The sequence below is a fragment of the Podarcis muralis genome, chromosome 15, assembly GCF_964188315.1.
Source record: "Podarcis muralis chromosome 15, rPodMur119.hap1.1, whole genome shotgun sequence".
Classification (NCBI taxonomy): Eukaryota; Metazoa; Chordata; class Lepidosauria; order Squamata; family Lacertidae; genus Podarcis; species Podarcis muralis.
Window position 1 is genome coordinate 4,382,718 of NC_135669.1, and position 13,331 is coordinate 4,396,048.

General features: G+C 45.0%; 1 protein-coding gene across 2 annotated transcripts in view; it reads right to left on the reverse strand.

The window, feature by feature from the left end:
• The window catches only part of EBF2 (EBF transcription factor 2), a 252,915-nt gene that overhangs the window by 22,956 nt on the left and 216,628 nt on the right, over nucleotides 1-13,331 (reverse strand). For both annotated transcript variants that reach the window (XM_028708250.2, XM_028708249.2), the window contains exons 13-14: nucleotides 11,938-12,112; nucleotides 6,212-6,397 (exon numbers count right to left, since the gene is read on the reverse strand). In XM_028708250.2, the coding sequence (XP_028564083.1) occupies nucleotides 6,212-6,397; nucleotides 11,938-12,112 (361 nt within the window). The remainder of the gene's footprint in view (nucleotides 1-6,211; nucleotides 6,398-11,937; nucleotides 12,113-13,331) is intronic.

Consider the following 13,331-nt stretch of genomic DNA (forward strand, 5'->3'; position numbering starts at 1 on the left):
CTACCCTCCAGAGCAGGAGAAAACAAGCATGCTCTCTTCTCCATGTGACAGCCCTTAAGATATTTGAAGGCTAAACGTGCCCAGCATTCCTCGTAAGGCTTAGTTTCCAGACCCTTGATCATCTTGGTTGCCGTCCTCTGCACACATTCCAGCTTGTCAACATCCTTCTTAAATCGTGGTGCCCAAAATTTGACACATTATTCCAGATATGGTCTGATCAAGGCAGAGTAGCGTGGTACTATTACTTCCCTTGATCTGGACACTAGACTTCTGTTGATGCAGCCTAGAATTGCATTAGCTTATTTTGCTGTGGCATCACAATGTTGACTCAGGTTCAGCTTATGGTCCACTAAGGCTCCTAGTTCCTTTTCACATGTATTGCTAGTAAGGCAGGTGTCCCTCATCCTATATTTGTGCCTCTGGTTCTTACTGTCTAAGTGCAGAACCTTGCATTTGTCCCTATTGAAATTCATTTTGTTAGCTTGTGCCCAATTCTCCAATCTGTCAAGGGCATTTTGAATTCTGATTCTGTCTTCTGCAGCATTGGCTGCCCCTCCCAGTTTGGTTTCATCTGCGAATTTGATGAGCATCCCTCAATTCCTTCATCCAAGTCATTTATAAAGATTCTGAACAACAACGGGTCCAGGAGAGAACTCTGCAGTACCCAACTTCTCACTTTTTCCAGTATGATGAGGAATCATTAATGAGTACTCTTTGGGTTTAGTCAGTTAACCTGCTACAATTCCACCTAATAGTTACGTCATTCAATCCACATTTTACCAGCTTCCTCCGAAGAATATCATGGGGGACTTTGTTAAAAGCCTTACTGAAATCAAGATACTCTATGCCCACAGCATTTCCCTGATCCACCAAGTTTGTAATTCTATAAAAAAAAAAGAAATCAGGTTGGTATGACATGACTTATTTTTGAGAAACCCATGCTGGGTCTTAGTAATCACAGCATCCTTTTCTAAATGCTCACAGACAGACTGTTGAATTATCTGTTCTAGGACCTTCCCTGGTATCAATGTCAAGCTCACCAGTTGGTAGCTACCTGGGTCTTCCTCCCCCCACCCTTTTGAAGATGGGGACAACATCTGCCCACCTCCAGTCTGTAGGGACCTCATCTGTTCTCCATGAATTCTCAAAGATAATAGACAAAGTTTCTGAAATTACATCCGCAAGCTCCTTTAGTACCCTTGGATGCAGCTTATCAGGCTCTGGAGATTTGAATTCATTTAAAGTAGCTAGGTGTTCCCTTACTACCTCTTTTCATATCTTGGGCTACAGCTCCCCTCAGATGTTGTTACGCTCCAACTCCCATCAACTCTGGCTGGCAGGGTTGATGGGAGTTGTAGTCTAATGACATTTGGAGGCCACTAAGTTCCCTATTTCTGCTTTATACACAGAAGGTCCCAGTTTCAATAAGAACCCCCACAGGATCAGGCCAAAGGCCCACCTAGTCTAGCATCCTCTCTCCACCTGGGATTCCCAGGAACTAGTATTCAGTGCTCACTGCCTCAAACAGTGGAGGTAGATCATAGCTATAATGGCTAGTAGCCATTGATGACCTTAACTTCTAATCCCTGCCCTCCATTAGAAAGGATTTCAGATAGTAAGAAAGAGATCTGGCTCAGATCTTGGAGACCTGCTGGCCAGCCAGAGCAGACAATACTGGGACTGATGGAGCAAAGATCTAATATAGTATAAGGTCCAGTAGGATTGCCACTTCCCCACCACAGTGCACAGGTGGGAGATAGGAGACAGGCCACCCAAACGGGTAGCTGTGCTATTGCCACTGACTATGGCTAAAACATAAGGACATGGTTTTTCAGTAAATGAAAAAAGAAGAAGATGACGATGTTGAATGTTTGACCACCTTGTTTAAAATTAAGGTATGCCAAATACATCCAGTCCTCAATATTTCTCAGAATTACCCCCATGCCCTAAAAGCAGCTGAAAATTCCCCCACTTTCGCAGGGGAACAAGGCCCCCTCTGAAAGCAAAGGAAGATTTTGGGTACACCTTTATGTTAAAGGTGTATCCATGGCAGTTGTGAATCTCCCCCCACAAAATAATAATAATCACGCCCCTCTAATCTTACACAGGCAGATCATTTTCTCTTCCCGATACAATCTCTCTTCAATCACCAACACCACCATCTATTTTAATGGCTTCTTGTAATAATTAACAAGATAATGTGTGTTAAATGCTGGGAATACTCTAAAGCTGTGTTACTATATGCAAGGCAGGGGGAGGGGGGCTTTTTCAGCCTGAAAGCCACATTCCTTCATGGGCAACTTTCTGGGGTCTGCATCCCAGCGATGGATGGTGCCAGAAGCAAAAGTGAGTGGAGCAACAGAAGTGACCTTTGTATAGCAGCCACATAAAAGTCAAGAGGGTTTTTTGAAAATACACACATAGACCTTTCCATCCAGTATCCAGGCAAGCAAGAGGCATGATCCCAGGTCAGGCAGACATTCCCACCAAGCAAAAAACAAGCAAGAGAGTCACAAGCACTGAAGCCATCTCTGGGGGGCCTGGACACCCACAAAATTTTGACTGTGGGTGCCCAGCCTTCACCAGCCGCTGGTGGCAGCTGCCTTACTGCTCTCTGGTGCCGCCACAGTGACTGGGCCGGACCTCCACCTCTGCTGTGGAGCCTCTGTTGGGGCCTTCCTGAGGCTGCGATGGGCCTACCCACAGCCATGGCAGGCCTTGTGGGAACTATCTCCAGCCATGGTGGGCCCGCTGCAGCCCCATTGCGTCTTCCCATGGCCTCGTTAGGCCTTCTGGAGGCCACACTGGGCTTCGTCAGGTCTCCTCCTGCCATGTAAAGTCACACACGTGCTGTGGGCGTGACATCACAGGACCATGGCTGGGCACCGACAAAGTGGGTAAGAACCCGGCGCGCCTGGTCGCAAGAGCCCAATAGAGAGGCCTGGGGCCCATGTTTGGTGTCTGGGGTTGAGATCCCTACCCTAGCATCTGTATCAAGAGACAATGGAGTGCACCTCCAGAGGTGAAGTTAAACCACTGGAGAATCATAGCGCTTGCTGTGGCTGCAGAGACTAGTAACACATAACTGCTGCCTGCCACATTGGTCCTGGGCTGTCCAGAAAACACGTTTTGCACCAGCTGAGCTGCAGGAATTGCCAGAAGGAGGCATACAAGATGCCATCCAACCGTCTTAAAGGTAAAGGTAAAGGTACCCCTGCCCGTACGGGCCAGTCTTGACAGACTCTGGGGTTGTGCGCCCATCTCACTCTATAGGCCGGGGGCCAGCGCTGTCCGCAGACACTTTCCGGGTCACGTGGCCAGCATGACAAAGCTGCATCTGGCGAGCCAGCGCTGCACACGGAAACGCCGTTTACCTTCCCGCCAGTAAGCGGTCCCTATTTATCTACTTGCACCCGGGGGTGTTTTCGAACTGCTAGGTTGGCAGGCACTGGGACCGAGCAACGGGAGCTCACCCTGCCGCGGGGATTCGAACCGCTGACCTTTCGATCGGCAAGCCCTAGGCGCTGAGGCTTTTACCCACAGCACCACCCGCGTCCCATCCAACCGTCTTAGGGACCCCTATATTATATCACATCTTCCGATATATACCATATTTTTTGCTCTATAAGACTCACTTTTTCCCTCCTAAAAAGTAAGGGGAAATGTGTGTGTGTTATGGAGTGAATGCAGGCTGTGCAGCTATCACAGAAGCCAGAACAGCAAGAGGGATTGCTGCTTTCACTGCGCAGCGATCCCTCTTGTTGTTCTGGCTTCTGAGATTCAGAATTCCCCCCCCCCCCTTGTTTTCCTCCTCCAAAAACTAGGTGCGTCTTGTGGTCTGGTGCGTCTTATAGAGCGAAAAATACGGTGTTAACAGCCTTTCTCAACCTTGGGTCCCCAAATGTTGTTGGACTACAACTCCCATCATCCCTGAGCTCTGGCCTTGCTAGCTAGGGATGATGGGAGTTGTAGTTCAACAACATGTGGGGACCCAAGGTTGAGCACCTTGAGATCATCAGCAGAGATCCTCCTCCAGATTCTGACCCCTAATGAGGTAGAGTAGGTGACTACTATATATCCTAACCATGCATCCAAAGAAGCACAGGATTAGTAAGCAGAGGGCCTTTTCAGTGGTGGCACCATGGTTATGGAATGCTCTCCCCAGAGATGCTCGCCTGGAACACAGATTAGTAATTCCTTGTTAAATGTTTCTCCGTGTCAGGCTTTTCTTTTCTCCCAGGTGTTTTATTTCCTACCTGTTTTTAATTCTTGGAAGTGATAAAACTGGGTTTAAAAGTGCCATTTATTGGTTCTACACTTCTTTATAGTTTGCATGACTTTCTGTTAATTTTGTGCTGATGTTTGTTTTTTGTTGATCAATTGTTTTAGAACTGTGGATTGTTTTTGTATTTCATTGATTCAAAACTATGAACTGCGGTTGGGCAGGGACTTTTTGAAAAACAATGCAGGACGTGCTCCCACAGTATAACACATTCAGGATCTGGGCCAGGATCCCACAACGACTTCTTTTTCAGAGAAAGAAAGAAAGTGGCCAGTCCTAAGCACACTATTTTAAATGTCTACTTGACATAGCATGTAGTTTGACCCAGGCCTGCAGAATGGAACAGGCCATGACCACTCTAGCGACTCCCATAGCCACAGTGGGCCAATAGCAAAAAATGCTTTGCAGAGAGAAAGAATGTGGTGCTGAGGCAGAATGCTATATATTCTTGGGTGGTGTGGGAGAGCGGGGGGGGGGGGGGGAGGGAGAGAGAGAGCTCCATATTTATGAAGTTTTGCCTTTGGCTATAAGTCAGCTTTCAGTTTACATTTTATATCTGACTGCAGGTTTCCACATACAAAATAACAGCATATGCTTCTCTTTGAGGAAAATGTGTGAAAACCTCACTCTTCCACATGCCTCCATGCTTCAGATTTGACAAAGTATCTTGTGCTTGGCTATTGAAACCTGAGCACAAATATAGGCATCATATGCACTATACATTTAAAGCAGATTCATTTCATTTTAAATAGCCGTGTCTTTCCCCCAAAGACCCCTCCCAGAGCTACAATTCCTAGGGATGATTAACAGTCAATCCCTTTCCTCAGGGAACTCTGGGAATTGTAGCTCCGTGAGAGGAATAGGAGGTCTCCTACCAACTCTCAGCACCCTTAACAAACTACACTTCCCAGGATTCTTTGGGGGAGGCGACATCTGCTTAAAGTGCTAGGATGCTGCGTTAAATGTGTAGTGCAGATGGAGCCATAATGTGAAAATTGCCCTCCAGTTTTCTCCTTTTACATTCAATGCATCTATTTGCTGACTTTGGGCCAGATATTTATATGCTTAGTTTTAATGCAAAAAGAAACTACAAGTACCCTGATCTGAATCAGGGTTGTATACAGGGTTGTTTTTTTGTTTTTGTTTTTTAAAAAACCTTCATTCCTGCCAGTGTTCCAACCTAGAAAATCCCCCTCTTCAACAGTCAATTATTTAGCCCACTGGAGACAAGCAGACAATGGAAACTTCCTTAACAGGAAAGCAGGCTGATGTTATTACCCTTTTTTTGTAGAGGGCCAGCTGAGTCTAGGAGGGCTGCGGCTTGTCTAAGGCAATCTGGTGAGTTAATGACATAGGCAAGAGTTTGGGTCAGCCCAGAACTGGAGCCTCTGCTGCCCCTCCATCCAAGATTAATTCACCCCTTTCCCCTATGCTAATTTACCTAGTGGTGTCAAAAACAGAAAGAGGCTGCAACAGCAATGGAGCTACCATTAAATTTCCCACAGTGCCCCACTGCAATGCTATTTCAGGGGTACTGCAAAAATTAAGACATCAGCTCCCACACCTAGCGTTCATTGGATCAGAGCACCAGTTAAAAGGGGGCCCTAGGAAGGCATCATTGCCGGGTCCTGGGATCCTGACAGCTTCTCAAGGATGGCAAATGCTGACACTGGGTGGTCTGCACAATTTAGCCGTCATGCTACACAACTGGCAGGTTCAGGCAAGAAGGCAGAAGCAGCGGTGCACCCTGGCAGGCTCCTTCTGCAGCAGCTTTGCATTCAATTTCCCGTTGTAGAGTCGGGGAATCTTCTGGTGCACTGCCCCAGAAAGCTGGCGGCGGAGGGGAGAGAAGTATTTTCTGGCAGATTGCCTCTTGGCTTAAGTCAAACCAAAGGTCAGCTGAAAGGAAGAGAAGGGACGACTACTCACAGCCATAGGGAGATCCTGTGGGAGAGCCATTAATGAATCCAGGCGAGCCAGGAACACCCAGGTTCGACATGGGGACGTTGCTGTAGCCGTTCATGCTGTTACTGGAGGTGCTGTAATTAGACTGCTGAGGGGTCGAGCTGGAAGAGTAACCTCGGGGGGAGATGCTGCTTGTGTTGCGGATGTAACCTACAAGAAATAAACATTCTCTGAGTGCCCAGAGATGAGGACAGCGGGATGATCTCTCTCAGCCACGCATTTCTCCACTAATTTGGATTTCATTGGAACAAATGTTACCATAGATGAGGAAACTAGTCCTGGCCCTAGATGAATCTCAGTGGCTCAGAGGGCACTGGAGTCATCTGGGGAGGGTGGGAGAGAGAATTTTGCCATTTTAAAAATCCTACCTTTAATGGCTGAGGATTCTTCCCTTGGCAAGAGTGTGCATGTAGTGACCCCGCCCCAGGTTTCTCTCTCTTTTTCCTCCATCTTTTTTCTTACAACAACCCCCTTCACCAAATGTTGCCACCATGTGATGCTCAGAGTAGCCCAGCCATGGTCCTGGATGTGAATCCATCTGATCATAGCATGCTGTCATCAGCTAGTGGCTTTTCATCAAGGGGGAGGAGAAAGCCACAAAGACCATAGTGGGTGCAGCCACCCCCTGCCCAGTGCCCTGAGAATCACGTTACTTCGTGGCATAGGATCATTGTCAGGCACACTCTGTTGTATCCAACGCTGGTCATACTTAGGGTGGACCAAATGAAATAATAAAAATGACTAATTGAGGCCCATCCGTTTCAATGGTTCATTGGGGTAGGTTGACAAATCTGCTGATCTCAGTTTCTCATTCCCGCCCCCATTCTTAAATTCACTTCTCCACATTTCCATATCAGTTTAGAAAAAAAAGTCAAGTTCTCATCAGCATTTTGACCCCCCCCCCCCCGCTGTCTCCATCTCTTCTTCCCTGCCTCAACTTGAGAAAGGGCTGAAGGAGTCCTTCTTCAGAGCCAGGCATTCTGGGCAAGGTGGCCAGAAGAATGCCTCTGCTACTGTGGTGGTATGCCACAGTGTCTAGAAATGCTGTTTAAACTGGTGCTTGTCGTCTTCTGGCTCTGAAGAAGGACCCCCTCAACCATTTCTTAGAGTAAGGTATAATGAGGCGGGGGGGGGTGGCAGAGAAGCTGTCAGCACTGACACTGTAAATGTAGTGGGGCTATAGCTTTTTAAATAGAAAGAAAGAGAGGGGGCCGAAGGTGGAAAGGGAGAGAGCAATGGGGGGGGGGGAGGCAGGAGAGAAGATAAGAATGGTGGTGGTGGTGCTGCCACAAAGAAGACAATGGGGCAGTGGTGGAAGGAGGTGACAGCGCCTCAGGCAACATAATCCCTTGTACCAGGATTGCCTCCAGGTCTGCTGGTGTCTCCCTGATCTGCCCAGGTTTGGGCTACACTAGTGAATAGGTTTGCACATAGAAAATGTAGGTTAATACCCTGAGGACCTTTTCAACAAGTCAGAATGTCAGTCCCCCCCCCCCCCCTGTAAATTGGGGAAAAGAATGATATTGGCATCCTGCAGATGGAAGAGACCTAAGTGGCAGTGCACTTCAGAAATAGAGAGCCCTGCCCTCTGATTATGGGTCCTTCAACTGTGATCCTTCCTTTACAGGATGGAGGATGGAGAGATTTGTGCATCTGTAGAAACCTCTGACTTTTGTGTGGCTGGAATGTAACCTACTGTAGAGATACAAGAGTTGCGCACCTGTTGTTTCATCCATTTTTACCTCTAGCCCTATCCATCCCTAGCATTTGGCCCAAGAGTCTGTTTGTGTGGAAATGTGGTTCTTGGACTAAAACAGGTTCCCTACCTCTGGTCTAAAGGCTTACTGAAGCTAAGCAGTTCTTTTATTATTATTATTTTGCAGTAATCTTTTCTCTTTAAAAAAAAATCCTCATGAAAACCCATGAGCTTTTTAGGGCTAACTTCTCCCAATAAATACATTTTTAATGCAATTTTGACTAATATTTTTGCAAGCAATTTCCTCTATAATGCTATTTTATATGCTGTTTCAACTCATACATGAATCCATATGTACACATTACGTGGCTGGAGAAATTCATTGCGAAATTTGGTGAAATGCAAATTATGACGGTTGGCTGTGTTTTGCTCTGTGCATTGTTTCAGAAAGTGAAAATTAGGCAAGTTCATCTTTAAATGGGAACTAAATCAAATTCCACACACACCACCACCACCAAATCCCTGCTCTGGATTGTTACTGTTAGAATAAAGGCCTGCTCTTACAGGGCACATCACTAGCGAGTGTGCTAATGCTGGCACAAACCCCGACTCCAGAGTGCTGGACGAAGAGCTGCCTGTAGACATAAGGATTGCTGTGCATGATTTCTTTCCGTTTCTCACCCCTTAAGCATGTTTCTCTGGCTGAGGAGAGCACGCCTTTGTTTGACAACATGTGTACATTTGGTGATCACATCTGATTGTTGAAAGAATGTGAAAGGGTGTTTCTGGATCTGGAAAAAATTAGTGCACTTATGTTTTTAATGTTCATAACATTAACATGGGATTTGCTGCAAACTGTGGTCAAGGCTGTATCTTCTCAAGGATTTCAAGCGATTCAGGGGGTGCTTCTCCACTGCAGAGGGCGTTTGTTTGTTTGTTTGTTTGTTTGTTTGTTTGTTTAAAAATAGGTTTTGCAATGTTTTCACACAATAGATGCTTATGGAGTAATAATGATGGCTTAGATAAGGGGTAACTGGTGCAGTGTCCTCCAGACACCACTGGATTATAATACCGATCATTCATAGCCAAGATGACTAGTGGTCAAGAATGGCGAGAGCTGAAGCACAACAATATTCACACTGGCTACTCTTCCTCTAAGCCAGTGGCTCCCAATTTTCTAAGTACTGCTATGTCATTATTATTTTTAAAAAATAAATTTTATATTTTATATTCATTTCTAAGGTACCACTTCTCCTAACGTACAAACCTTTTTTGCTGCACTGTGGCTTTCTGCCTAAACAGGTTTGGCAGGTTTCTGAATGGGTAAAAAATCCTGCAAAAGCTGTAACAGGATGTTTTTGTTTTTAGTTTTGTTAGTCCTTTCACTTTCATTATTAAAAGTTGTATTCATTTTCTTATTCATTCATTAATGTAGCATTCATGGCATTGCCAATTTCAACACATCCATTAGTTTCCGCCACTCCCATTTCTTTTTGATTGCAATTGGTTTCAATGAGAGACCCAGACAATCATCTCCTTTTGGCACCTTTGTTGTTTTCCACCCTATAGGTCTGATGTTTTCAGGCATATTCTGTAAAGGTATCAGATCTGCCAGATATCAAATGATTTGGGCAAAGCACCAGAGTTTCAGTTGCTACTAAAAATATGAACATCTTATAAACCTTGCTGTCAATGGAAGATCCTGCTGATCTCTGCATGCTTGCAATGTCTGTTTTCTGTTCTTTGCTATGAGATTTTAAGACATCAATTTCCTCCTCCAAAGGATCATTTCAGACAGAAAGGACAAAGGTTCCCAATTTTATAAGTGATTTATAAAGGCAGGCCAACTTTCACTCTCCTTCCCCTCCTGGTAACCTCTTTGTGACCTGTAAAGATTGTCCCAGCAGGGCTCCAATTTACACAAAAGAGAGTTGAATGGATTTTCATTTGGAACTCATTTGCTTAATTTTTAAAATGAATGGTGGCTCATAAACCTGTTTAAAAGAGGTGAAAGTGGGGCACATGTACACACCACAGGGGTGGGGAACTGCAGTCTCCTGTGGACAATCTTCTGGGGCCTTCATACCAGTGGCCTTCATGCCAGAGCCAAAAAGCAAGTGGAAGAGCAGGTGTGATTTTTACCTTTCTACATTAGGCTACATTCCATGAGTTATTGACCTGCAACAGATCAGTGGGCAAGCCAGGTTACATAGTCCTGATGTTCCAGCTTGCTAGGCACAAGAGTGTTAGTTTTCTTTCTTTCTTTACTTGGTGCAGAAGTTCAGTCTGCTTCTCAAGTGATACTCTGGGCTCCAAGCCCCCACTGAAGCAGGCAGACAGTGGCAGGTCAGCACTTTGTTGACCAGGGGCTGCCCAGCTTAAAGTGGGCAATAGCTGACTGGTGAGACACAATGATCCCTCCCACCAACAAAGGCAACCCATAGTACTGGTACCTTACACCGAACAGGTTGAGCTTATAACTAGTAACTGCTGCCTCCTGCATTGTTTTCGCCATGTTTGCAGCACTGAAGTGACCCCCGCTGGGCGCAAGGCCTGGACTGTCCAGATTACAAGACCTCCCTCTCAACCTTGCTGATGTGGTCCCAAGGAAAGCAGTTCAATACATTTGGCACCAGCTTGGCTGCAGCAGTTGCTGGAAGGAGGTGTACATGGTGCCATCCAACTGTCTTAGGCATTTGTGTAGGGTTTTGTTCTCCCAAAGATGTCCCACAAGGCAGCGGGTACACAAGGCAGCTATTGAGCCCACAGGATGGTATTGTGTATATACAGCAATGTACCTGCATTGACCAGAGCTCACTGGGATTTCCACATAGGAGTTCCAGGTTTATTCTCTGGCATCTCCAGTCACAAATATCATGTAGGGGATGAAAAGAATGTTGATGCTTGTGACTTTAAAGAGCTGCATCCAGAGTAGACAATTCTAGGTTAAATAGATAAATAATCTGAAACAAGGCAGCTTCCTAAGATACTTAACATGCACAAGCCACCCCTGGGTAGCCAGAATGAGAAGGCCAAGTATGGGTGGAAGGCTAAAAATTCCTCCTTGCAGTTTTGTGGATGAAACCAATCATGAGAGCAAACAATTCCAAATCATAGAAATGGAAAGCCAACTAGCCAGTGTGGTGTAGTGGTTAAGAGTGGTGGACTTGTAATCTGGGGAACCGGGTTCGTGTCTCCGCTCCTCCACATGCAGCTGCTGGGTGACCTTGGGCTACTCACACTTCTCTGAAGTCTCTCAGCCTCACTCACCTCACAGAGTGTTTGTTGTGGGGGAGGAAGGGAAAGGAGAATGTTAAGCGCTTTGAGGCTCCTTTGGGTAGTGATAAAGCGGGATATCAAATCCAAACTCCTCCTCCTCTTCTTCTTCTTTCTAGGAAGACTAGTACCCACGTGATCGAAGAGGGAGGTGAGCCAGGGACTATATAATCAGTGAATCAAAGAGGTGCACAGGATTCAACGCCCTACACCCCATAGATCAACTGGAACCAGGGCAAGTCAGTGCATTCACAGGGGCAAAGTAGGTCACTGGCAAGTGTAGCATAAGAAATAAGTAGTTGGAATCCATTATGGTTTTTTAAAAAAAAATCACAGAAAAAGGAATAGATGATTTGATTCTAGAGGAAGAAAAAACAGAACAGAATGCAAAAGTAGTCTCTCTTGATTGGAATAATGATTGGGTTATAATTTAACACTTAAATAATATTTCATATTTATTAATAATTTATGGCAGTGACCAAGTAAATAATATGTAAGATGGATATATATAATATAAATAAAATGTGTGTGTGTGCGTATGAGAAGACTTAATGATGTATTTATTGGATTGTATATTTTTACTGTGTAATTTATAGGTTTTTTTTAAACAGAAGGCTCCTTCAATCATTTGATAAGTGCAATGTGCTAATTATGTAAATAAAACTAGGGTAAAAACAGCTAAACAGCATTTCCATACTTCTAATATTGGGATCCTTACCTTGATTGTTTCCTTGTGTTGATTCTGAGATGCTGACTCCCAACTGGCTACTGTAGGAGTTGATGCCCATCATGCTACTGTGAGCTGGAGAGCTGGACAAGGGGATCTGGCCTGGATTCCTGGGGACACTGTAGAGAGCTTCTGCGATATCAGCAGCTCGCTTCAGAATAATGTCCTGCGTGCAATAAAGAATGGGCAAATCTGTCAGTTTCAGTTTCTCCTAGTTTCTAATTTTTGTATCTACTTTTCCCCAATATGCGGATTTTTGCAAAGCAAGTTATCCCAATATAATTCATTTTATATGTTATTTTCACCAATACAGTGGTACCTTGGCTTTTGAACGTCTCCATTGACAAATGTTTCAGTTTTCGAATGCTGTAAACCCGGAAGTAAATGCTTCCGTTTTCGAACGCGCCTCGGAAGTTGAATGGCTTCCACTGAGTGTACATGTTATTTTTCTCTATTAAATACACACACACACACACACACACACACACACACACACACTATTAAATTTGCAGACCACCCTTTTCGCCTCAGTTTTTGAACATTTCAGAACTCGGACGGTCTTCCAGAACAGATTACGTTTGAAAACCAAGGTACCACTGTATATGCATTCTATGCACCCCTTGCTCCAGTATTTGGAGAACTGTGCTGCAAAATTTGGAGAAGTGCAAATCTCAAAGGATGGCTGCATTTCAATTCGGACCCCTGTTCTGCACTTCAGAAAACATCCTGCCTTAGTCTGAAGTACCTTGTAGGAAGGTGAAATGTCAAATGAAATTCACTGTAAGCAATTCACTGATGAACACTGAAGCAACCAAACAAAGAAACCTAGTTTCATGTATGTGCTAATGGGGTCTCCACAGGTCTTTACTCTGATACAGCATGGCCCTCCTCATGCAGTGTCATGTTTCTAGACAAAGAGGCACCAGAACTCACCATGAACACCTTCCTCATTCTCTTAGAATGACAATGGCGCCCATCTGAAAGCTGCTGGAACTGAGTTCCACCGAGTTCCACTTGAAAAAATGTCCTGTTCTTATGTTCTTAAGCAGGCAGCCCAGCTCTATTGGAAATACCTCTTTTCTCTTTTCACAAGAGTGGATGCCATTTGCAGCACTCCAGAGTAGTTAAAGCCTGTCATATTATAGGCAAATATTTCCAGAGGCTTTTGTGCTGGATGCCTTTAAATTTGATTTTTTTTTTTAAGGAAGTGTCTATAACTTCTTAATTTGGAGGCAGAAGGCATGAATCCTGCCAAATTTCAGCAGGATGATCAGAACAGTTTTCACATAAGGGCAACCATTACAGTTTTCGGGTTTGTAGAAAGCAATCACTTATTCTCCCCTAATGTTTTGTGGGCAACTGGTCTGAAAACTGCAGACGTGAGT